General features: G+C 44.9%; 1 protein-coding gene across 2 annotated transcripts; it reads left to right on the plus strand.

Moving 5' to 3' along the window:
- The first annotated feature begins 12,940 nt into the window (after nt 1-12,940).
- On the plus strand, nt 12,941-25,436 carry LOC113026196 (transcription factor 7-like 1-A). Of its 2 annotated transcripts, none has more exons than XM_026174698.2 (12): nt 12,941-13,800; nt 13,891-13,960; nt 15,099-15,238; nt 20,734-20,811; nt 21,475-21,592; nt 21,677-21,758; nt 22,396-22,470; nt 23,187-23,330; nt 23,432-23,597; nt 24,308-24,415; nt 24,490-24,538; nt 24,619-25,436. In XM_026174698.2, exons 1-12 carry the CDS (start codon nt 13,624-13,626, stop codon nt 25,149-25,151), a joined length of 1,740 nt encoding a protein of 579 aa, XP_026030483.1. In that variant the 5' UTR covers nt 12,941-13,623; the 3' UTR covers nt 25,152-25,436. The 2 variants fall into 2 exon arrangements, with proteins under 2 accessions (XP_026030483.1, XP_026030481.1); XM_026174696.2 differs by having other exon boundaries at nt 13,483-13,800; nt 21,674-21,758.
- The last annotated feature ends 1,589 nt before the right edge of the window (nt 25,437-27,025 follow it).

The raw sequence follows: 27,025 nt of genomic DNA on the forward strand, positions 1-27,025 counted from the left end.
TGGTCGACAGTATCGAACGCTGCACTGAGGTCTAGCGGGACAAGCACAGAGATGAGTCCACTGTCAGAGGCCATAAGAAGATCAGTTTTAACCTTTAACCTTAACCTAAAGCTGTTTCTGTGCTGTGATGAGCTCTGAAACCTGACTGACACTCTTCAAATGAGAAAGTCTGCGGGTCTCCGTGTAATCGGTTTACTGTTCCAATACTTTTAGCCCTCACTGTACTTCCATCTGTGACTTCACCAACATGTAAGAATAACCCGGAAGTGTGAGTACGCCATCTGTAATAGTGTGGTGAGCACATGAGCAGAGATTTCCTCCTCTTTGTGTGTCCTTGAATTGCATCTGCAGATGATCTGTTAGCTGTTTGACAGCTACTCTTTCAAGAATTTTTGATATGAAAGGAAGGTGAGAGAATGGCCTGTAATTAGCTACAGATGGCTTTTTAAGTAACTACAGCCAGCTTGAAGGCCTGTAGTACGTAGCCGATTATTAGAGAGAGGTTGATCATATTTAAGATTGAAGCATTAATTAATGGCAGCACTTCTTTGAGTCAAGTAATTACTGAAGTTAACTCAGAGAGATCAATTGGAGAAAAAGACTAGAGCCTCATAAATAAACATTTAATTTTACATATTTCAGTTTAGTTTCTCTCAGATTTACTGCTTCATGTTTTTCAGTGTCCTCATGTGTGAAAAATGAGTATTCTTAGAATAAACCACTGGTTCAGTTTCTTTGTGGTCATCTCCTTCGTGGTCACTAAATCCCGCAGAGCCATAAACTGTCCCTGATGCTCACGGAGGATTTATGCTTCAGCATGAAAACTGTAATCTGATCTTTTACCTCCTGGGAATGCCGTGACACGTCAGGCCAAAGGAGCTGCAGCTGCTGTGATTGGTCTGTTCAGCATGGTGAATTCCTGTTTTTGAATGTATCAATGAAAATAACATCATCATGTGAGTATGCGGAACAATAATCACAGCATGAACAGAAGGACTCCCAGACTCTTGAAGTCACTGAAACCATGCTGAGAACACGTTTGTCCTCCTGTTTCATTAAAGCGGATCCAGATGTGATTATCATGTGTTAAATGTTTCAGTGCTGTGACAGCGCCTGGAGTGATTCATGTGTAGATGGAGCTCTGCAGGAAGTGCAGCAGGAGAATCTGTCCTGTCAGACTCTGCAGCGATACTGCAGGGTCAGAGGTCAAATGATGGACAACTTTATGCTCATTAGCTGGATTGACCGGCAGCTGGACAGGCTCTCATCAGAGGAGTTAGAAGGACAAGAACACGTCAGATGATGCATGACCTCACAGAGGCGTCATGTGACATCTCTGAAGCACAAGGTCAATAACACGCTCAGCTGCATGCAGCACTGTGTTCCTCCTCGTCTTCATTACAAAGCTGCTGAGTCCACACAAATAGGTTGTTGTGGTTTGTTCCTCTTCCTGTGCTCTGATTGGACACTAAGAGCGTTAAAACTATCTCAGGTCACAAATCTGTGAACTATGTTCAGAAATAAACACCGGCTCGCCGCTTTCACTTTCAGCAAGCATCTCTCACACTCACAGATACCTGCTAATTAGTGACATCCAATCAAAACTCTCAGGTTTCACTCAGCAAATCTGAAGCTTTGCCTTATTGGACGGTGTGTTAATCCAGTAACCTCACAGCAGCCATTTTTATTGGTCATATGATGTAATTAAAAATGCTCCAAAAGGCTCCGAGAGCACAAACACGGTCCACAGGTCCAGTTCAGGTGAAGCTAGCAGACAGCTAGCAGCTGCAGCCACCTAGGTAATCATCCACCTGTCAGTCACAGAGGCCACGCCCCTAATAATGGAAACAGGTGAGTTATAGAAACCTCCTTCCCCCATAAAGGTGTTATGAAGGTTTAAATTAACCACAGGGACCAATCAGTTTGTGTATCAGGCTGTAAACATGTTTATTTCTGCTGTAAAGTTGTAGCATGGGGCTAACTCGCTGCTGCCTCTGCTGGATGTCACAGGAACTGCAGGTTCTTCACTGTCCCAAAGACAGCTGAGAACATTAGCTTTATGTTACAAATATCAGACCTGTCTCTTCATATCTGCTGCTGAGGAACATCCTGAGACTCAATCCAAACTTGCCCCCTTTAATCCTTTATATCAGATTTAAACCTAGCTTTAAGCCTGATATAATATTAAACCCTGCTTTAAACCTGATGTGATATTAAAACCAGCTTTAAGCCTGGCTCATTCATTGTTTAGCACAGCACTCAGATTAGAGCTGCTGCACTTGTCAAAGTTTGAGAAGAGGAGCTGAACTTTGAGATAAGCACTCTTTTTAACTCCTTCACGAGGTCCTAAAGTATGGACTCCCGTGTTGGACGAGGGTCTCGTCTTTACTTCGAGCTCCTCAAAACTCTTCCCTGGTTGCTTTTTATCAGCTTTTTATCAGCTTTGCTTAGGATCAAGACTTCTTCCAGATGATGGGTCGTGATACCTGAAGAGCAGAGGTGTGAGGAAGGCTGCTGAGTGTATGTCTGACTCCAGAGAGGAGCAGAAGAGGCAGGCGGGGATAGGACAGGATGCAGTGATGGGGGTGGCAGCTCATTGCCCCAGGGGCAGGTTGGTCTTCAGTCCATCAATCATTCATTCATTCCTCAGAGAAGCGCCTGCTGGGCCGTCACATTGCCGGGATCAGTGTGTTCATGTTAGATCACATGATGGCCTCAGCGCTCACTTCCTCTGTGCCCAGTTTAAACTTTGTGGATCATTTAGGATAGCATGTTAGTGCGGTGGGTTGGCCTGTGAAAACGGAGCTGTTATCACCTGTTGAAGCTGCGGTGAGGCATTACTAAACTGTTCATGAGCCCCAGCTGGGAACCAGTGAGCTGTCCTGGGTTTCTGTGGGAGTCCCAGGACCTGAAGCCCTGTCTCATGGGAAATGTCCTCTAAGAGAGCCAAATGAAACCTTGCTGTACTCACAGCTGATCGATTCTTTTCTTTTTTTTATATCATATTTGTATATATTTTTTCCTTTATACAAAATAGAAAAAAAACAACTACCACAACAACAACAAAAAGAGAAAAAAAAACACAATAAGCAGTCTGAGACATGTAAACAGAAAACTAATACAGTATAGATAATTCGGTCTACCACGCATTACACATTTGTCCTGACAGACTCAACCCGCCATTGGAGTGGGGCTGCCCCTCTCACTATGGTTTTCTTCAGATCATCAGGTAAGTAATCCAATAGCAGGCGCCATATATCCAAAAAAATATCATCATTGCCACTTAATTTTGCACTCAGTCTTTCCATTGGTAAAACTCAAAAGATTTCTTTATACCACTGAGTTATTGTTGGTGGTTTTTCATTAATCCAATTGAAAACAATACATTTTCTTGCCAAAACAATCCATCCATCCATCTTCATCCGCTTTATCCGAGGCCGGGTCGTGGGGGCAGCAGCCTAAGCAAAGAGGCCCAGACCTCCCTCTCCCCAGCCACCTCCCAGCCAAAAACAATAATTTACATAAAAGTTTATATTTGTTTTTATCTGGAAATTTGTTCAGAATTGGCAGCCCCAATAAATACTGAGCTGGATCTTTTTGTATTCTGCTTCTAAATATACCTTTTAATTCTTTTGTTACACAGAGACAGAATTTTTAAATTTTTGAGCAAGTCCAAAGACAGTGCAAGTAGGACCCTGCCACAGATTTACATTTAGTACATTGTGCTGACCTGCTCGGATCAATTTTATCCAGAAAAATAGGCGTTCTATACTGTCTATGTAAAATGTTATATTGTGTTTCTTTAAATCTGTTACTAAGAAATAAAGAATGCACAGATTGTATGTACTCACTCCAGGCAAGATCATCACAATGACACTGGAGGTCACCCTCCCAACTCCTAATAAGTTTTCCAATATTATGTTTGTTATAACCTTGTAGTGTATTGTGAAACTGTCTTATAGTTCTATTATCTGCATTTAAGTTAAAAAGAAATTTTCCATGGGTCCTAGTTGCATTGTATTGTGCAAAGTATCAAAATTTGAAGTAATTAGGTGACGAGCCTTCAAAAATGCAAAAAAAAAAATTAATTTGATGTATTCCATATTTTTTTTGGACCTGCTCAAAAGACATACAAACATTCCCATTAAACAGATCACCCACCACCAATGTTCCCTCTAAGCTGCGCACTGCTGGCACGGTCTCTGCACACAGAAAATCTGTGTTGCGCACAAAAAAATCTAACCTGAATTGAAATTAAAATTAATACTTTTTAATACAAAACAATTCTGTTTTGCAGTGTTAGTCAGTGAGTGACTGGCTGCTCCCGTATGGGATTAGAACGATGCCACCTTATCCCATAGTTCAGCCAATCACGCGATTAACATTCGTATATACGCAGCTAATCAACGTCGTTGACAGGCTATGACAGCGTCCTTATGTGCCGACGCCGGTGTTTTAGCTAGCAAAGCGGCTGATGTGGAGTGAAGCCACATTAATGACAACGTGTACAACCATTGGAGATGTGAGCAGGACAGACGGAACAATTGACGGAAAAAGTGTGGACTTTATACCAGTTTTTAAATTGTGTTGATAGGCCACGTAAAACCAGAGTTATGATAAAAATATCTGCAATGTTTGGTTTTCTTCCTGAATACTGTCGTTGTTTATATTTACTGCGGGGAGAAACGGTAAAAACTGCGTTTTATAAGAAAAAAAAGCTCGAAAGCCTGTGAGCAAAAACAAACTCCACCCCCTCTCCCTTTCCTATTCGTCCAAAAAAGTACCATGTCGACCAATCAAAAAATGATATGGCAACGTGGCATCTAGTTGTTAAGAAACGGGGGGAAGCTTTGAGATGTGAGAGATTTGAGACGTTTAGCGCAAATCTTGTGTAGTTAGTGTGTAGTGTAGTTTTGTTGTGTGTGTCAGAACAATGAGGCGACTGCTGAATGTTACAGGTGTTACAGGAGTGATACATCTCCTGTTGCCAGGCCTGCAGGTATCAGGCTGTTGTTCTCCTTTATCTCATAGTGGACAGAAATGATTTTTTGGAGTGGCACAAATAATTTGTGTGGCATCAAATTTGATGCAGAACAGCTGATTGTTCTGTAAATAGTTTGAAATGTTTATTTAAAAACGCCTTGGCTGCATTTAAAAAAATAGCTGCAAAAAAACTTTGTTGTTTGCCAAACTGAGTCACTTTTTTTTTGAAGTAACTATATAATTAATTGCCCAGCTTTGGTGATTATATACTATATTTTGCAGACAGAGAGCTACAGGACTCTCTCCCAGACCACAGACTCATAATACCAGTCAAAGCTTTTTTTAAAAAGAAAGTTATGTTTTCAAAATTGGAGTTCAAGTTATTTTTACTTCCAATAGTGTTAACATCCTACACAGGTCAATGAATAGATTTTTTTCCTACATTTTCATTGTAAGTGGGCTAAGGCAGTTAATTAAAAGTAGTCTAACATAAGTGTAAAGGCTGTAATTTGATTATTTTAATAAACCATGTAACTTGGATGGATTAGATGCCGGCGTGACCACAGTGCACACGTCTGCTGTTGCTCACAGTGGTCCAGGAGACCGCTCAGGGAGTTTGTGTGTTCGCTCAGACACATGAAAAATTAGAGGGAACATTGCCCACCACATGTATTCCTGCACCAAACCATCTCTGAAATACTGCACTTTTCATTCCTGGTGTAAAGTGCCGATTATTTATAAAAGGTGTTAAATAACTCAGTATAGGATTACTTTCAATGTATTTGTTCATATCACGCCATGTTTTTAAGTAAGTATCAATCATTACTTTGTTATGTTTTTTAATATATTTACTCACTAGTTCGCTTAGGAGATTAAATGGCGAACATGTCCAGGCTTCTAGGGGGTTCTCTGTCTCTTTTAGATATGCGTGGATCCATTCATGTATAACTCTACTATGACATGACCAGTTATACAGCAAAATGTTAGGAAAGGCAAGACCCCCTTTATCTTTGGGCAGCTGTAACGTTTTCCCCTCCAAATAAACCTTGACAGATCTTTTTCAATTTCTTTTACAATTTTTTTGGTAAGAGTTATCGGGAGCATTTGTAAAGGATATAAAAGCCGTGGCAACACATTCATTTTAATTTAATTTATTCTCCCCATCCAGGAGACCAGGAGATCCATCCATCTAGAAAAATCTTGTTTGACACTGTTTCAATACACTTTTTATATTAGGTGAAATGTGTATCCCCAAGTACTTAAATCAAGAACCCGACCAGGTAAATGGGATGTTGCATGTCATAGGCAAATTTCCCAGTGGCATAGCAATAGTTTTGGTCATATTAACCTTATACCCGGACAAATATCCAAAAGTTTCTGTAATAGATAATACAGAGGGTATAGAATCCTGGGGATTGGTGACAAACAGCAGAACATCGTCTGCGTATAGTAACATTTTAAATTCAAATCCTTGAATTAGGTATCCAGATATACTTTGATTATTTCTAATGGCCTCAGCCAGTGGTTCAATTACTAAAGCGAAAATTAATGGGGAAATCGGGTCCCCCTGTCTTGTTGATCTCTGTAAACAGAATTCTGATGATTTAATACCATTAACTACAAGACATGCTCTTGGGGTGACATATAACAATCTGATCATGTCTATAAACCCCTTGCCCAAGCCATATTTCTCCATTAAAGCAAACATATAAGTCCACTCAACGCGGTCAAAAGCTTTTTCCGCATCAAGTGATACAACAAGTCCTTGTGTTTTGGTTACATTGGAGTGTTCTATAATATTCAGTAATTTTCTCATGTTTGTAATTGATTCTCTATTCTTGATAAAGCCCGTCTGATCTGCCTTAATAAGCTTAGGTATATAATTCTCTAGTCTGCTGGACAATATTTTAGACAAAAGTTTGCTGTCAACATTTATTAAACTAGCTGACTGATTCTGATTCTTGGACCTCACTGGAGAAGCTTTACATGATTTAGAGTCGAGAATAATCGTTCTTTATGATCCTCTGTCTAAAACAAGCTCCTGAGTAGGAGTCAGCTTTCTTTTCATGCTGACAGGCTTTTTTTTTAAATGCTCTTTTTTTCTAGAGTGAATATTGGCCTTGAAAACAATGAACACCTGACAGCAAACCTTCAAACATTAACGGCCTGGAGGCCAACACAGTCACGACGATATGGCTGCTGTCCTGTTAACTGCACTATCAGAGCCTCCAAGCTGGCTTAGCTCCAGCTTTGGTGTGCTGTTAAATTTGAGGACTGTGATCGGATGTGATTGATCAGCAGGTCTGTGGGTGCAGATTCTCATGTGAACACCTCCACAAACAAGAATGAGCTTGTTTCTGGGCAGAACGCTAACACCAAGGCTCAAAGATACTTCCAAAACCAGTGAGTGGAGTCAGGAGAGAAGTCACTGAGAGTTGAGCTCACTGCATCTGTCATTTAAAAGTTATGTGCTTCAACCCTGAACTCTGACCTTCAGCATGGCTGCAGTCACTGGGGAGCCTGATCTGGGGTCCAGCAGAACGGAGGAAAGAAAGAGCTCCAGCTGCAGACTCAACTGGCAGCTGTTTCCTCCTCTGCGCCCCGCTGTCGATGACATCATTTCTCAGACACTTCATACACGCGCGCGCACACACACAAATGCTGCTCAGCGTGGTGTCTGAGGCTTCCATGCAGCCACTTAGAGAAACCCTCAGAGAGGAAGTTTCTGACTTTCACAGTAAATTAGTCAGGGGGTGATGAAACGGCTGGAGTTCGGCTGTTACGATTCCTCTGTTTCTGGGCTGTGACGAGCTCAGAGCAGCACAAACACTCACAGATGAGCTGATAAACTCACCTGAGCTCTGCCAGACGTCCTCAATCTGCTGCAGTTTAATCTGCAGACGGCTGACAGAGGGAACGGGAGCCCACTTACCCCCTGAGTCCGAGGGAGGAGGAGTAGATGTTTAGACTTAAACTTTGGAAAAATGTCAAAGCCCACAGCTGTGAATTTAAAGAGCTGTGTAATAAATAGGATGAAGCTAAATCTCCACGTGTTGATGTTCCCTAGCTGTTTTTAATCTGCTCCCTGCGAGGCAGACACTCAGGGTTCAGGTGTTTTTTTCAACTCTTGGCTCAGTATGATGTCACACAGACAGGATATCCCTATATAAAGTGAGGTTTCCCCTCACCTGCTACACCTGCTTTATGCCAGCGGCCTCACAAACACCAGAAGTGACATCACAGCTGAAGATAGAGCTCTGCGGTTGTGTCTGTCTTGGCCACCATCTCGGCAGTATGTGAGGAGCTCAGAGGTTACAGAGGTTCTGCCCTGCTGGAAACCTTCTGCAGAAAACTTCCATAGAAACTTTCTCTCTCGTTTTCTTCTCCTGGATCAATGCTGCTTCACTTATTGTGACATGCTCACGGCCATGAAGCCCCACCTGCAGTCCAACCCTCTGTTTGTGAGGGGGAGCCAGTCAAAAGATAGGGGGAGGAGCTAAAACAGCTAGTGTAAGACAGGCTGCACTGAGGCCCAGGATCACATAAAAAAGAATTATTTTGAGCTGTGATCATGCAAAGCTGCCCTGAGGAGCCTGAGAGCAAACATGCATTCTGCTGTCAGTGATGAACGCTGTGGCTGCTTGAGGTTTAGGAAAACATATTTGCAATACCAAATTCAATGGCTTTGACCTTTTTCAGTTTCACTTCTGTATTTTCACCCACATGCACACTCAGACTTCCCAAATTTAACATTTGTCCTCAGAGCACCATCAGGATGAGCTCATCTCTGTGTGAGAAACCTTTAGCTTTATTTGTGGGTTTGTATCATGACACTCCACGCTGTTCTTTTTCTGGCTTTCAGTAAAAGTCAAAATGTGCTGCTTCCACATTTGACCTCAAATGTCTGGAAAGTTTTATTCTTTTATTTAAAGTGACTGTCAGATTAAAGTGCACAGCTCCAGACTCTCTCACAGAGCACCTGTGAATCATGCACACCTCAAATCTCTCATTCTGGCTCTTGGTGTAGCTCTGGTTTAAAACAAGCTGTTTAGACTCCACCCTCTTAAACTCAACTTTCTTTTGATTGGCCGCCACTCACAAACGGAAACCATGAGCTGCATGTGCGCAGAGCCTCTCCCTCTCCTAACAGCTGTGCCTTCCAGCTGTGGGCTGCTCTCTGAAGCTGCTGGTTTGTCTTGTGGTTGAGTTAAACTTCAGCTCTGTTTGTCAGAGTAATCTGTAATCTGGAGTTTTTGGGCTCTCTGCTGAAAGCTGCAGCTGGTAAAACAATGAGTTTGAGTGAGAAACCTCAGCAGATGTTTTCAGCCTGTTAGGATCCATCATCTGTGGATCTGATTGAGAGCTTTAGTTTGAAATAGCAGCAGACACTTCCTTCACTGCATGTCCTCACTAAGCTCCAACACTTTCAGAGTCTTCTTTCTCTGAGGAAGAAGTCAGAGAGCATGAGCACATCTGAAGGGGGGAGGATACACCGGGGTGTCTGCTTTCATCAGCAGGAAGCGGGGTTACGGACCTGAAGCCCTGTAAGGGTTCAGGTCTGATTCCTGGGCCTGTTTGGCTGTAGCAGCTGAAACTCGAACAGCTGTGCATCAGCAGGAGGATCACAGCGAGGCTCCCCAGGGCTCTCCAGGCCCGCATACCGCCGCTCAGTCGTAACCACAGAGGCTGCCTCCCACTGCAGCCCGCGTCGTGAACCCGGTGACCCCGAGGACCGGGACCAGACACATATGTCTAACTCTACACGGTCGTGGGTGTGTGCTGAGCTTCCAGAGCGTCTCGGTGAGGAGGAAATCCCTCTTTTGTTTCCAAGGAAGTGGAGTGTGTGCTGTGTGTGAAGGAGGGTGAAGTGTGGCCGAGAGACGCTCAATAACGAGCTGCGCTCTGAGAAAGCAGCCACTTCCTCTGGCACAAGCAGGCTCACTCAGTGAGGACGAGAGGCTTAATCTGAGTTATGTTAGATGATGAACACATGTTCACTACTGTGTTAGCATATCCTCACAAGCACAGCTTTAATACACACACACACACAAGGACTCTTAAATATTTATCGATTATTTATTGAACATTCGATGAATCGGTGTGATTCTGTCAACAGGCTCAGGACCAGCTGTGTGTGTGTGTGTGTGTGTGTGTGTGTGTGTGTGTGTGTGTGTGTGTGTGTGTGTGTGTGTGTGTGTGAGTGGCTGCCTGCGTGTGTGTGTGTGTGTGTGTGTGTGAGTGAGTGAGTGTCTGCTTGTGTGTGTTCTAAGTGATAAAATTATTATTATAATAATCCAGTGATTAAGAAAAAGATGAAATCAAAAACAACAGGAGCTGCTCAGCTTTGCATGATTCACAGTTCAAAATAATTCTTCTTTGCATTATTCTGCACCTTCAAACAAGAAGCAAAAATTCTGAGTGAAATGCAAAGTCATAGATTATTAATTTATGCATGCATGCTTCATATAAACTGAATGTATACAAGCCAACATTAAATGTATGGTTTCACTACTACAGGTAATTTTACATGCTGAGCATCTCTGTGATAAGCTGAGTGTTTGGATCACTGCAGCCTCACTGGGACTCCTGAACACACACTGAACTCAGTATTCAACACTCTGCTCGTGGTTAACATCACACAGTACTAACGTGTCCAGTCAAAGTCGGGAATTTTGAGCGATTCGCCTGTAGTCAGAAGGATGCAGACGGAGGGATATGTGTGGTTCAGAGTCCTGTTTGGGAGTTTAAACTATTTAAAGAAGAGAAGAATCCCAGCATGCATTGTTAAGTCTCCTCAGTGTGTGTGTGTGTGTGTGTGTGTGTGTGTGTGTGTGTGTGTGTGTGTGTGTGTGTGTGTGTGTGTGTGTGTGTGTGTGTGTGTGTGTGTGTGTGTGTGTGTGTCCAGACTCAGGGATGTGTTTATGATGGAAACAGGCTCTTTGTCTTTAATGAGAGCTGATTTAACAGAGGCAGCCTGTCATTAACGTGAAGGTAGTCTCTGTGAGGCCTCTGTATCACTCACATACTCAGTGTGTCTCTGCTTGGTCCTCAGACTTCCTCTGCAGAGAGCTGCTGTAATCTCAACATGCATGACCGTAATCTGCATGGTGCGAGGAGGGGGGACAAAGAGAGCCTAGAAAATGAGGAAAAAACAAACAAAAAGACAGAGGGGGAGGGGAAGGGGTGGGGGCAGTGGGGCCACCATGCTGCTCTCCACAGGGAGCACAGCAGAACTGTGAGTGGGCAGTAATGAGTGTGTTCAGTTTTTTGGGAGGGGATAGTACATGCCTCCTGCTCTGCTTCATCAGCACAGACAGACAGGCTGGAAACAATAATCAGCTCCTCAGCCCGGCTCTGCTGATGATAGCTTATTTTCTTTTTCCCATCAAACCCGAAGCTCCAAACCGGCCCTAAACGCATCCCAACGTTTCACAAACACACGCGCAGCGCTCGGGCCAAAACGGTTCTGCCTTCTAGAACCACAACCCATCACTGTGCTCATGTGCAGCAGAAACTGATACCGGACAGACGGTATCGGTGTGCCAGCTGTTTTTACCTCGTTTCCTCCAATCCAGAGCCAGATCCACACGATCCCACTGAAACAGAGACCTGTGAGCTGCAGCTCCTCTTCCGTCCAGCAGAGACAGCAGTGAGTCCGTCCCAATAGACTCCTAATTTTAAAGCATTTATACAACTTGCGCCATTCACCAATTTATTATTCCTACACTCACCTGTTTAAATTGGATTAAGGCTTAAAGTTTGCATTACTACAGCCGTGGCCCCTTTGGCAGGTTGATGGTGACACAGGTGGCTCTAGCTGCTAGCTGTCTGCTAACTGGACCTCTGGACCATGTTTGTGGCTCTCGGAGCCTTTTGGAGCATTTTTAATGACATCATGAGGCCAATAAAATGGCTGCTGTGAAGTTACTGTACTAACAGACCATCCAAGAGCTCCCGCTGGGCTCATAACACTTTTATATATGTGGGGGCGACATTTGGACAGGTACAGCTCTAATTAACAGACTTTCACTCATCCAACCCGGATTTCAGACTCTCTGGAAAGTCTGCTCCCAATATTGTTTATACAGATACCTGCTGAGATGAAGACAGCAGACAGCTAGCAGCCACAGCCGCCTGTGTCTGTAGTATTAAATGTTTGTAGTTTTTGTCCGCAAATAATCACTACCTTTTGATTAGCCTTGTCTCATGCTTTCGTGCTTTGTGGTAGATCTTTGTTCTGTCTTCACTGAGATATTTGAATGCTAATCAATCAAATTCAAAATCAAAATCAAAATCAAAATCAAACTACTACCTGAGCGGGACATAAAGTGGATATGGAGACTTCAACATAAAAGTTTTGCCTTATGAAAGATGTTAACTGCAACCCTGACTTTTACTTTGAAGGTGAACTTTCTCTATTTCCAGTTTACATCCCATTTTTTACAGTTTTGCTACTACTTAGGTAGTAGTTAGTGAATATTGGCAGACAAACAAGAAAAATATATTTTTGAGACTCAAAATGTGGTCTTAGTATTGGGGTTATGATATGAAAACAAGTGTGTGTGTATATGTATGTTTGCTGTAAACGCGTTTATTTCTGCTGTAAATGTCGGACACGTTAACACGGGAGTGTATGGGGGCTGACCCGCCGCTGGCGCCCCTGCTGGCCACTGGAGGAGCTGCAGAGTGCGGAATTTGAGGCCCGGGGTCTGTGCTCGGCATCTGCGGTGGAAGTGTGTCCCGTTTCAGTCCGTGAGGGCACAAAGTGTCGAACTGCTCCTTTAAACTCTGAAAGTCTCCTTTTCTCCGTGTGAACTCCTCCTCCTCTGCGCGCAGATAGGATCAACCTGTTGTGCCTGATCCAGGATCAGCTCAGCCCGCGGCCCCGTGCACCCGGCTCCGGTGAACTGATCCGGGGCCAGTGCAGGTCTCCTGCTCCTCCAGCCTCCACCCCCGCAGTCTTTTCCTTCCACTCCACTTGAGTGCAGCCCGTCTCCGTTCCCACGCCTCCAGTGATCGTCTTGAATCAGCAAACTGCGCGATATGCGGAAACGAGCAGAGTAAAACCGCAGCGGTGTGCGGAATTATGCACGTTTCAGAGCGGACTAACGATGCAGGGATCACCGTGGGCAGGCCTTCCACTTTCTCCGCTGGAGCAGTAACTGCACACAGGGGGGACATGAACTTTTCGGGCTTGCTTATTAAGATGTCGACGGTCCGTCCGTGAAGGATTTAAAATTCTAGTTTCATGTTTAGTGGGACGGGGTGTTTTAAAATCATTGAAGCATCTGTGGCTGAGACTTTGCTTTTGTAAGGAGGTTTTTCTTGGAGGAGCTCGGCTGAAGGAGGACCGCGCTCCTCAGGAATTCGACGCCTGAAGCTGAAGTGTCCGTGAACGCCGCACGGAGCTAGCTAGCATGTAAGCTAGCTGTTGGGGGAGTTTTCTGTTTATTTAACGGTTTAAACGGATAGAAAAAGCCGTTAAGTTGGCGTTAACGCTGACTTTGAGGAGGTCCCGCACAGTTGACCTTAGCTAACTACTTTCCTGGGAGAGGGCTTCGGTGTTCCGGGACTTTTGTGTACTAACTGCGAGTTAGCCCTTAAGTCGCTTCTAGTGTTAGCCGTCGTTAGCGTCCAGCCATGCCGCAGCTGAGCCGGGAGGACGGCGACGACCTGGGAGCCAGCGACGAGCTCATCGCCTTCAAAGACGAAGGTGAGCAGGAGGAGAAGCGCAACGTGTCCGCCGAGCGAGATCTGGACGACGTCAAGTCCTCCCTGGTCAACGAGTCAGAGACCAACAGCAGCTCGGACTCAGAGGTGAGTCAAAGCGGGGCCACAGCGGGGCAGCCGGGACCCCAGCGGGCTATCGGCGCTGTGTTTACCCTCCCCGTGTGCTCCTCTGTGCAGGCAGACCGGCGCCCCGAGCCCCGTCCAGGTGTGGTGAGCAGGGGCAGGCAGAGCCAGCTGAGCGAGGAAGGTAAGAGCCACAGTGCTGCTTTATGAAGTTTATGAGCCCGCTGGGAGGGAGATGGTCTCCAGCAGCAGAACACCTGGACACGGAGCTCTGTGTACCTGAGACCAGGTGAAACCTCCAAGAGACACACCTGTAAGAGTCCAGGTGTTTCTGGGTACTTTATTGACATAATCCTCTATTGTCATTTAGATTTGTTTTATTTCTAGCCCTATTTTACACCCATGTTTCTGTATTTGTAAACATGTCTGACCTTTCTTATTAATATTTTAAGCACATTTTTTCTGCATTTAAAGGATAATGCCACATTTATGTTTACATTATTTATATAAATATTTCTGGGTGTCTCAGAGAGCTATTAGCAGTTATATTTACAAACACTTATTATGTTTATTTGCTATATATTTTAGTTCATTGCAAATATTTTGACTGTTTTAATTGTTTTAGAAAATTTTATTGGGTTAATGTAATTTCTTGGACAACTTGACTTGTCTTCATGTATTTGCTCCTGACTTTGTTGGAATCTTATTTTAATTATATTGAGTGTGTTTCATGTCTTTTAGACATTTAAGTACATTTGGAATGTAACATTATATATTAAATTTAATGTAATATATACAAAATAATAAATATTAATATTAATTAAAATTATTGTTTTATATTTAAATATTAATATTATTTCTCATGCATATTTCTGTCATATAATGTTTGTTTATTTTTTTAAATATTAATCATTTTGGGGGGGTTTAAATTTTTGCTACAAATATTCAGTATTTTATATCTCTCTCATTGGCTCTTTTAGAACACTTTATTTATTTTAATTAGATATTTTAGTAATGATAAATTACTTAAAATAAATTTTTCATTAGCTTGATTTAAATTTTGTTTTTGGTATTGATTTATTTTAGCCGACATTTTTGTGCTTACACGTGTAAGCTTCCTGCTTCCAGCAGTGCGGTGAAGTCAGAGGGTGTTTGGCATCATAAATTCCTGATCTTAATCAGAATGAGGGTTTCACTGGAGATGCAGCTGATTAATAATCTGATTCAGGTCTTGGGCTGTAAAAGCTGAACTGAATGTGAGCCTGAACTTGAACTGGTCTCAGGTCAGCGTGCACTGTTGATCCTTTTTATCTATTTCTCAGCTCTGAGGAAGCAGCAGCGTGATGGAGGCGTCCTCCAGCCCTCGCCCTACGTCGGGTACCCGTTCTTCATGTTCCCTGACCTCGGGAACCTCTGCAGCCCGTACCTCGCCAATGGAGCCCTGACGGCAGGTGCCCGAACGGTAAGACACAGAGATGCTGAAAGTGTTTTTTCATTTGGCTTTCATTTTTCATTTTCATTCAGATTTTAATTACATTTTTTTTTTTTAGATTTTTGTCAATGCTATCTGAAAAACATAAAATGTTATCTATAGAATTTTAAATTTTATTATTGAATTTTTTAAATAGATTTTCTGTTTTTCAAATATTTTATATTTTTATCAATTTGAGCATTTTTATTTATTTGTTTATTTATTTATTTACTTTTTTAGGTGATTTATTTTTAGATGTGTACTTACAGTTGGTACAGCTCAGTCACGCTCATGCACATGAAGCCATTCACGTGACACACTTTAACACGACAGAAGGCCGCAGCAGAGACGAAAATCACGCTGACTCACCTGAAGGCTGCGTGCACGAGCGTGTGTGTGCGCGCGCGTGTGTGGTTGGGCAGGTCGAGCTCAGTGACGAGCTGCAGATTAGCTGCTGTAGCTTGGGGTTGGCGAGCTGGGATTAGAGGTTAATGCAGTGTGACGGTGAGGGGCTCTGATCTGAATGCTGCTCTTGGGTAGAGGCGGGGCTTAAAGCAAACCGTGGTTACAGAGCAAAGTGGATGATGACGAGAAGGTGGTTTTACGGTTGTTCAGCCTGATCTGGAAGTTTGTGATGCGGTTTAAAAAGAGTCGATATGACAGACTGGAGGAAAGATGGATGCTGTTTTAGGGACCACTGTGTTGGGAGGGCAGAGTTGTCCAGTTGTTATCCTGGCACCAGAGGTGGAGGATGATTGGTGCCACTCCCTGAGGTTGTCACAAATAAATCATTTCCCCCCTGAGGCCACATTTCATGTCAGTTTTACAGCCGAGTATTCCCAGGAACCCAGGTCTGGGGTTTCTTTCCTTCTCCTGTGTGTTTAAAGTCTGAAAGCTCTCAGGTGGGTTTGTTATTGTTATCATTACCCGAGAGCTGGTTAGCTAAGTCGCAGTTCAGCCTCCGGCTACTGAAACGTCTTTTGACAGAAACACTGAGAAAAGAGCATCAGGATAAAACTGACTCCGCAGTGGATTTCAGGTTCAGAAAAATTTCATTTTTGTAATTTCTCTTCAAATTATTTTACATGTGTGATAACCAAAAGTGGGTTATGTTCATTGTTGAGATTACACAAGACAGCAAAGGAAGCCTTTATGCAGCTGCTGAAAGACCAGAGCCGGGTCCAGGTGTCGGGTACGAGCCACACCTGCAGTCTGGTGATGCTGCTCAGGTGTGAAAGAGCACAGGTATCTCTGCTCTGCTCACAGTTCAGACCTCCTGCACCCCTCTCAGGCTACGTCCACACTAGCACAGATAGATTTGAAAACAGCGTTTTCGTCTGAAAACGCTCCGCGTCTACACTTGCGTTTTCAGTCGTTTTCACAAAGTTGTGCGTCCACATTGAAACGGCCCAAAACGCTTATGTTCCAGTCCTGCGCATTCGCAAAAGTGAGTGAGAATTAAAGAATTTGAAGAAAAGCTACCTGGAGCATGTACAAACTGATATTAATCTTTTTTTAGGGCTGTCAAAATTGAGAGCAATCAAAGCAACTGCTGTATAATGCCCTCCGCTATCTTTGTTTAGTTGGTCACATGACTAAAATGCGTCATCGTTTTAGAAAGTCTGCGTTTTCCAGTGTCCACACTGCGACTGGACAGCTCCGTTTTGAAATGTATGCGTTTTCGAGAGCGTTTTCAAAACGCTGCATTTTTCCTTGAGGAAAACGCCGTCTCAGTGTGGACAGGAGGCCGAAACGGGGAGAAAACGATGCGTTTTCAAACAAAAACGCATTAGTGTGGACGTAGCCTCAGTGTTTTGGAGGAGCAGGAGGAGGAGGTGTGCCTGGCAGTCTGAGGGCGGGTCAGAGGCTGTCATTAATCGGGCACTGCAAACATGCGCATGTGCGCGCGCACACACACACACACACACACACACACACACTGCATACATAGACACTGCAAATACACTAGCTTCAAGGATCTGAAAGAAGGTGTGTGTGTGTGTGTGTGTGTGTGTGTGTGTGTGTGTGTGTGTGTGTGTGGGGTAATTTGAGCGTGTCAGTCCTGTTTTTTGGTAACACGTGCATGTTGATACATGCGAATATCTCCATTTAAAGCTGCCCACACACTCAGGCCCTTTGCAGGTTAGTGCATAGACTGTATACAAAAGATTGATGGGGCACTGTGACATCATCATTGGTGTTTAAACTGGTGATTTATAAACACCACCTGGCAGACACAGGACACGCTGGAGAGATTATATCTCTCAGCTGGCCTGGGAACGCCTTGGTGTTCTCCCGGACAAGCTGGAGGAGGTGGCTGGGGAGAGGGAGGTCTGGGCTTTCTCTGCTTGTGCTGTTGTGCTGCTGCCCACGCAACTGGTCCCGGATAAGCAGAAGAGGATGGATGGATTTATAAACACGTGACAGGAGAGCAGGTTTGGAAGCATGTTCATGTCTGCTGTACTGTCTTGATGATGTTCAGTCAGCCAGTCCCAAAAAAGTGAATGTGTTCATCTACACATGAATTTTCAGTCACTCATCCAAGTGACCAATCATTTCTCCCAAAGTTGGACATTTCAGTGTGGGCCACGCCTGCTGGCCGTCAGAGGAACTGCAGCTTTCCGACTTTAATCTTTTAGCCTGAGGTTACAGCTGGTTCTCCACCTGCTCTGTGGGGTGGTGTCTGAATGTCTGCATAGAAGCCTCTGCAGAACAGAAAACAACACGATGATTATATTTTTATTATATCTATATTTTTGTGTGAGCTTTGGATTTAATCCCAACTTGAACCAGTTTAACCAGTCTGATGTGCTGTTTTCAGTGTCTCTGTTTTGAGTTGAATCTCAGACCTGTGGGGACACGCTGGTGAAGTGTTGGTGATTCTTATTTTACACACAGAGCTTCTCGTCTGTTTGCAGTGCTGTAATCAGCATCTGACTGATTGGCTGAGATGGCTTGCAGTCAGTCACACCTGAGCTGTAGTGAATGGAAGCAGGAGGACCGAGGGGGCTGGGCTTTAAAAGGTTGTTGATAAAGCCGGCCGTGTGTGTGTGTGTGTGTGTGTGTGTGTGTGTGTGTTTAGTTAAAGTTGGTCCCTCTCAGCAGGCCAGACAGACCCACAGCTCCTTTGTTTTCCTTCATATTGTCTGCAGAGTCTTAAAATACCAGGAGGACAACCTGTTTAAACACCCTCACACACAGAGGGACACACACACTAACGCACAGTCACACACAGTCACATACACACAGTTCTGCTTTCTTCACTGTGTTCCTGTACACAGAACAGAAACAGTTTATTCCCAAACGTGGAGGAAACAGGAAGTTCTTGCTGCTCGCTGCAGATCTGGGTCAGACTGATGGTTCATGACACACGCTCTGACATCATCAAACTGAAGGCGTCTCCTTCATCTGATCCCGAGGCAGAACCCGGACCATCAGGACCAGAACAGGAAGACAAGGCAGCAGCTTGATAGGTGTCTTCACCTCCCAGACTCAGATCAGCAGTCAGGGTGGACTGCTCCTCCCAACCTCGCCCTCCAGGAAACGAAGGCCATTACATCCATAAGAAAAGACCACAGCACCATGGTTCTGCTTCAGCCAATCATCGCTCCAGAATAACCTCCAACAGCTGGACAGCGAAAACCACCTCGACCACAATCACTGCCTCCTCCATCCCACAGCACGGTGTAGGTGGACCCCCAGAGACCTACAGAAAGGAGCTCCATTCAGGCTGGAATTGCAGGTTGAGGTGGAGCATCTTCAGGACCCTAAAAGCAGCTGGATGACTAAGCAACTGACGCAGCTGAGCTGTGGACGTAAGTCAGGCCAAACATGTCTGCTGTGCGCCGTGAGCCAACGCTTCTGAATCCACCCAGGGCATCCTGCCACCATCAGCACGCCTCTTTTTCACTCAGGGTTACGCAGCACTACTTCCCTGAGAGGGGGAGGGGTCTGCTTTGTTTATTTTGGAGTGCCTCGGTAACCCTGAGGTTGGACTCTGGAAGGAAGCTGCCGTCATTCTTCTACCCGGAGATCGCAGCAAGTCATGGAGATGTTCAGACTCTACTGCTCTGGCTAGTCTGCAACAGAAAGTCCTACTCAGTAACTTCCTGTTATGTTATGACACTGCCTACCACTAGGTGTTGCACCGCTCTGTGTAAACAAGCGAGGCGGAAAGTGAGACGATGCAAAGGAAGTCATCTCACTGCAGTGTGTGTGTGTGTGTGTGTGTTTACATGCTTGTTACAGAGCGTGGGAGCAGATAAGAGCTGTGTTCTTATTGGTGGTTCATGGTGTTTTGTGGACTTTGAGCACGTACCGCTCACCTGCTCAGGTGCTTGGTGGTGATGTCACTGCAGTCCAGAAGGCACATCAGTCACAGTGGTCCTGTGGTTAAGGGTCAGGGATCACAGCTGATTGGAGGACTGAGCACCTGGGGTCTGTTTACATTTGATAAAGTGAGGGGGATGGGGGTGTGAGTTTGTGGAAGGGGTGGGGTCAGAACAACTTTGGTTTAGATCTAATCTGTCCCTCTTCTTCCTCCTGTGTAAGCCAGGTCATTGGTCCATTCATCAGTGGGTGTGGCCCTGTGTTGGTGTTTCTGGTGTGCAGGAATGTAAACATGCGTCACAAAGTGCGTTGTCTCATCTTGGTGTCAGTGTTTCCTGCAACACTGACACACAGAGCTTCAGATCAACACACCTGGACAGGTCACACCATCACCTCCATCACTGCACATTATCAGCATTCACCTGAACATCCAGGTGGGTCAGAGTGCTTCAGTGCAGCTGTTAAAGTAAAGATGCACCGTGTGTGTTCAGAGCCCGGACACACACACACTTTGGTGCCGCTGCAGCAGTGAGTTTGTTCATCCTGATGTGAGGAAACGAGGTGTCCAGATGGTGTAATATGACTTCCTGTGAGCTGTTCTCCTGCAGACATGAACCTGATCTGTGAACGTGTTCTTGGACACACGTGTTGAAGCTTCACTTGGATGAAAACAGAAGTGGGAGTGTCGGGTTCTCCCTGTGTGGCGTTGCTCAGACGAGGCTTAGGTGAAACGTGTCTGAGCAGCTTTCGTTCCAGCATTGATGGAGTTTGGTCAGTTATGACAGAGCTGCTGGAACACGCGGTGCTCAGCCAGCTTAGCTAAAGTCTGCAAAAGTCTGACCTTTCAGTTCCTCCACCAATAAGTTTGCTTCGTTTTCATAAGATGGGCGACCTCGGTGATGAGTTTACATTTCACGGTGAGTTTGAGGCCGGAGGCTGCTCCTGTGGGCGTTCTGTGGATTAGTCCGACCTGCTGGGAGGAAACTCAGACGTGGCCTTCAGCAAAGACTTTATTAGGCTGAGGAAGATGATTTCCTTCGGGCTTTAATCCCTTCATCCAGATTTGTGTCAGTGCTGGGATTACTGGTAAATATTGCAGAGAAATCATGACCAACGTGTGTGTGTGTGTGTGTGTGTGTGTGTGTGTGTCTCCACAGTACCTGCCCTTTCAGTGGCCGCTGCTCGACGTCCCAGGAAGAGCATCCGTCAGAGACACAGCGACTCCCTCACACCTGGTAAGAGCTTAGAGATGAAACTAACATCAGCTCCGTCCTGATTGGTTCTCAGGGAGGTGGAGGATGATGTTTCTCCAGTTTATCATGTTGTCATGGAGATAGTCACTGATTCAACATGTGAGGTTAAAACAAGCCGGACTGTGCTCCTTCTCATCCTCACCATCACCACGCTGTAAATCAGGGCGATGTGCACAGCCTCTTATGGAGAGTGCACTTATTTATTTACTGCCCCGATCAGCTGCTCGGCCTTTGTAGTTGTAGTGCGCCCTCTGGTGGACAAACACAGCCATTTCATCCATCTCTTCTTCACTTCTTTGAGTTTCATTCTTCTGATGTTGCAGTTTTAATGATATCCTGGTGGATCTGCATACAGAAGAGCCGTCAGAAAGCTTTAATCCGATCATTCTGTTCTTCCAGCTCTGCGCTAATCCCGCTAACTGCTTCCCTGTTACTGAGTCACCCTCACATAGCAGTATTACAGTAATGTCACAGGTAGAGTCAGACCAAGGCCTGGGTCGGGGAGTCGCCCAGAAGCATCAGTAACACGAAGAGCTGTTTATAAGAAAATAATCTGTCCTTCCTCTGATACAATAATCCAGAACCCTGAGATTATAATCTCATATTCATCTTTGCCTCTTAGCTGCTGTCTCTGTCCATTTGCAGTCCAGCAGTGTGCCGATAGTGCAGCATCCCCACGTGTCCCACCTCCACCCACTGCTGTCCTATAGCCCCGAGGCCTTCTCCCCACCGAGGACCTCACCTGGCTTCTCTCCTGAAGCAGGTAAGCGGCATCCCTGCCTCCATCTTTAATCCTGTGGGCATGATGGTGAAGCTGAAGCATGAAGCTGAGTTGTCTCTGCAGCAGGGGTGTCCCGGTCTCCTCACGCCTCCTGCTACCCGGTCTCCCCCGGAGCCATGCCTCAGATCCCACACCCTCTGGGATGGCTGTGAGTACCACACACACACACACACACACAAACACACACATACACACACACACACACACACGGTTCAGGGTTTCCATGGTAATCTCACAATTACATCACAGCCCTCAGAGGAAACAATGATGCTGTTTCTGAGGGCAGAGAAAAAAACTCAGTCACATGGAAGCACAGAGGAAATGTACTGAAGTACCACTGCTGACATGGATCACTGATGCTCTGCAGTGACCCTTTCAGCCAATCAGAGCTGAGCTCTTCTGGCACAGTTATGAATGAGGAAGCGACAGAGCGAGTGCGAGGAGCTGAACTTTCTGTTTGTTGATCCAGTTCAACCTGAAGACTCCCACCGACCAGGAAGTCATAAAAACACGGCATCACGACGATTCATGTGAAACCTGCCGTACCTGTACAATCAGCTGCTGAATAACACAGGCTCGTGTTTACCTAAAACTGGTAAAAGCTGGAGAATCAGAGCAATGCTTCCAGGAAAAGCCCCGGCCTTAAACACTGAGGGGACACGCCCACCTCCTCGGCCGTCCTCATCGGCAGATCCAGTCGTGGGGCTGGCGAGAGGTTTCTGCACACGTTACACGGCTGTCAGCTAACAAGAAGTCCTCACATCTGCTCGTGTTTCTGTCTGCAGGCAGGGCCAGCATATGTACCCCATGGCCGGGGGCTTCTCGCCGGCAGCACTCGCCATGAACGCCTCCATGTCGAGGTAAGTGACCGAGACTAAACACGCCGTTTTGATGCTCATGTGTATTTTGAATCAGCTCCACCTGCTCACTGCGGCTGAAGTGAAGCGTGATCCTCGCACCTTATCGCCTCATGTCAGAGTTCCTCGTATTACTCCTCAGGCTTCAGGACACCTTGAGGGATCACGATGTTGTGTTAGCAAAGTAAAAGCTTTACATTTCGAGTCAGTTTGGATTATTGTGGGTTTATTTTGTTAAAATGACAAATAAACAAAATAAAACAAAACCTAAAGAAAAAAAATCCAGATTCATATTTTAAAAACAGGTGAGCCAGGCCAGTTTTCTCACATTGTTGAAAGTGTTATAGCTCAAGCTGATTTAATTAACATATATTATCCTGGACTCTTCAGGGCAAAGTAGGTGTTAAAATAAACATGTCCATATTTAATGCAGTTTCTTGTTTTTTGTGGTATTCAAAATATGTGGTTCATATTTCCTCAGTTCAGCATGAAAGTTAATGGAAAATAGCATTTTCTTTGTTGTCGTCTCATTTTCTATTCTGCGTGCTTTATTTCACTGTTGGAATTCAACAATATACCAACTGTATACCATTCATAAACCATTCTGTCTGTGTGACGCTTTTATTAGTACATGCTCAGATATGGGACGTAGCAGCACTCCTTGAATTGTTGCTTTGTTAATGATCCAGTAGTATTTAACCTTTCCCTGTTCTGTTCAGTCTGGTGTCGAGCAGCTTCTCTCCTCGCTTGGTGCCCACCCCTCAGTTGTCCGTCCCCCACCCCGCCATCGTCCGCACCAGAGTCAAGCAGGAGCCTGAAAGTGATAGCTGCGACGAAGGCGGGGCCAGCAGCGTTCAGCCAAGGTAAAAATAAATGGCCTCACAGTTTAATTCCAGCAGCTGCTCCTCCCACCCATTTTGTCACCAAGGTTACACTCACCCGTCTCACGCCTGTGTCCCCACAGGAAGGCGACGCCTGAAACAAAGCGCGAGGGCGACGAGGACAAAAAGCTGCACATCAAGAAGCCGCTGAACGCCTTTATGCTGTACATGAGGGAGGAGCGGCCCAAAGTGGTCGCCATGTGCAAAGTGAAGGAGAGCTCGTCCATCAACCAGATCCTCGGACAGAGGGTACTGCACCAGGGGGCGGAGCTTAATTTTTAGTCTAATGTCTTTACGCATTTTAACGTTCCAGACACATTTTATTCACATATTCATGTTCAAATATTCATGTTTTCATATTTACATTTATTTCACATTTAAAATGTAAAATGATTGACAGCTGTGATGTTTTCAGAATAAATCAAGTTTTTATTCTTGATTCATAAATCAAGACAATTATGAATAAAATACATTTTAATAATTAAGTTGTCATTTGGACAGAAAGTTGGAGGTCAGAGGTCACTCTTAGTGACATTATGGAGAAAGTGATGTCAGGTGTAGCGTCATAAAGCCGTCGGGATGAATTGAAGAAACTGAAGTTCAGAAAGGATCAAATCAGTTTCATGTTTGAGATTTTAACTTTATCAAAATTACATAAAGGAAAGTTGTAAGATTCTCTGAATCATCAAACATTCAAAGTTATGATGAAATCATTTCATCACAGCTAAAATAATGGTAAAGTCATGTGATGAGGTAGATTGTCCCTTCTTGATCCTACTTCCTGTTAAAAGAGGGTTCTTCCTCCTCACTGTGGCCGAGTCCTGCAGGGCTGTAAATAAATATAAGTATATATAAATAAGTTTAGATTGAATCTGATTGGTGGGTTGTTTGTTTGTTTGTTTTCCGTGTTCGTGGATTCGTCATTTTTCACGTGTGTGCTGTGTTTTTTCCATCCTCAGTGGCACTCACTGACGAAGGACGAGCAGGCCAAATACTACGAGCTGGCACGCCAAGAGAGGCTCCTGCACTCCAAGCTTTACCCCGGCTGGTCGGCCAGAGACAACTATGTGAGTATGAAAGTCGCGTGATCATGTGTCACATGTTCGTGTCAGCTGACGTGCTCACGGCTCGTTTCCTGCAGGGGAAGAAGAAGAAGAGGAAGAGGGCGAGGATGGAGATGAAGCTCGAAGGTGAGGCAATGTTTGCTGTTTTCTTTGTGACGATGTAGAAAATGTCACAATGATGTCACTTTTGTGCGTCTGCTCCTCAGTTGCCGCGGCGGCACCGTCAGACAACTTCCCCCCGCAGCTGAAGAGGCCTCGTGTCTCCGTGGGAGCCGAGGACCCACCGCCGCCTCCACCGCACACACAGACTGCACACGCGCGCCATCACCTGACGCAGCCGCACACCGTCTCTCACCTGACACACACACACCTGTCACAGGCGAGCCCCGCCTCCTCCTTGGACTCTCCCGCGACTCCCACCACGTCGCTGGCCTCGCCCGCTGCCCCGGCGCCGACGCACACGGAGCACACACACTCGTCGTCCTTCAGTGGGCACACGTCACCGTACCCCGAGCAGCTGCAGCCGCTCTCCCTTACCACCAAGCCCCAGCGGCCACCACTGTCCCTGAACCGCGCCACCATCACCACGGGCCCCTCCACGCCCTCCTCCAACACCGCCTCGTCCCCTCCACAACGGCCCCCTCCTCTACGCTCTCAGCCTTTCCTGGCCCCGCCTCCTACCTCTTCGAGCTCTCACGGTGCCTTAACTCAGCAGCTCCGAAGAACCAATCAGCCGTGACGAACGGCGTGAGAAAAATATAAATTCTGACCTCGTTTTTACCGCCACTGTTTTTTATGCTCTTTTCTATCCGTGTCATGTTTGTACGAGAATAAAAGGACGTGTAATTGGTCAATATTTGACTGCACCTCGGACTCCAAGGAACTATTTTTACACTTTTTCAGGAAGTAACGGTGAGGGGGCGGGGCTTAGTTTGTTTAACATGCTTTTTTTACCTGGTAGTTTTGAGTGTAAACAGATTTCCTGTTTCCTCCTCTTTGTCAATAAACCTTCACTCAGCTCTCACCTGAAGTTTCAGAGCTCTCTGTGTGCAGCGTCCGACAGGCTCTGACTCTGGGGTCAAAGATCATCATCGAAACATCACGCCCCATTGTTTTTATCTCGTTTACTGTTTGCAGCAGATTATCCGAGTCCCTATGGAATCAGAGTCAGGAATATTTTGAAAGAATCAAGCCTAGATAATGTCCGACATTGACGTCATGAATTATAAAGAAAACGAGCTTCATCTCTGAGACTAAACAAGAAAAATAAAGGTGCACACATACACGGTACTTTACTACACGCAGGCTTTTTCTTTGTTGCTTCCAGAGTTTCAGTGTTTTATGTGTAGACGAAGGAAAAAGAAAACTTGGCCTCTGTGCCGTGTTTTTGGATCAAGCTGAATTATTTGTTGGATATCGTTATGTCACCACCTACTGCTCTGTCCAGCTCCACAGACCTTGAGGTTATTTTTTTGTTTTGGTTTTATGAGGACAAAAACATTTTCCAAAACTAATTTGGGAAAAATAATAAACTCGTGTACATGTGGTCATAGCCTTGATTCCACTGACGTTAATGTCTTGGAAAGATTTAGGAAAAAGGTTTTGAGAAACACTCAGCAAAAGAAAATATACTTGGAAAATCCAACATTTAAATACAGAAATTTATCACAAAAAAGGGCGACTCTCTCAGGAAGTAACGGTGAGGGGGCCCCAATAATCTGTGCCACATTTTAACAGTGGCTGTTAAAGTGTGGCAGGTGACAAAAAAGGTAGATTAAAGTCATCAAAAGTTAAAACCTTGGATAATGTGTAGAGATGATCCAAGTTTTCCTTGTAAAATTATAATCTGTACAGAAACTCAAATTTAAAGAGCTCTGCTGTGTTCTGAGATTAAAGTCATTAAAACATTAACATATCTGTAACTGCGTTCACAGGAAGGTAAAAAAGGTCCTGAATGTTCTTTAGAAGTGTGGCTCCTCTCCGTGAGGTTGTAAGGAAAAACATGGACCCTTCCTGAAGGTAAGATTCCTGAAAATCCGTGTTTGGTTAGAGGTGGGCAGCATATCGATACCAACACTGGTGCCAGTATCGGATCCATGCTTTGTTTCTCAAAGTCCAGTATGTATCCCACCGCCCACCCATACCTACATTGTCTTCTGCAGGTCATGGTCATGGGGGTGGGGCGTGAACCAATCACTTACATTCACACCTACATGCATTTAGAATCACCAATTAACCCAACCACACTGTATTCCACTGAGCTGTGTTAAATTAATGTTTTAATCTTTTTATGAAAGAATAAACGTCAGTCGTTTACAGTCTTTAGCACATTTAAACAACAGACGCTGGCCTTTAAAAATGGGCACATTTACACCCCAGCTCTACAAAACACACAGCATCAATATGTAAGAAAACTGTTAACTAATCATCATAAGTAGTAAAAATCACAATGCTGTCGTTGTTTAGTGTTAATTAAAATGTGTTCAGAATTTGGCAAATGTAAAAGAAAAAAAGCTCATAAATAATGACACACTGCTCTCCCCTACATCAGCTGGTTAAAAGTATTAGAACCAGAAATACTGCTCTTAGTTTGCTTGGTATTGGATCAATACC

This window comes from Astatotilapia calliptera, chromosome 7, assembly GCF_964374335.1.
Source record: "Astatotilapia calliptera chromosome 7, fAstCal68.1, whole genome shotgun sequence".
Classification (NCBI taxonomy): Eukaryota; Metazoa; Chordata; class Actinopteri; order Cichliformes; family Cichlidae; genus Astatotilapia; species Astatotilapia calliptera.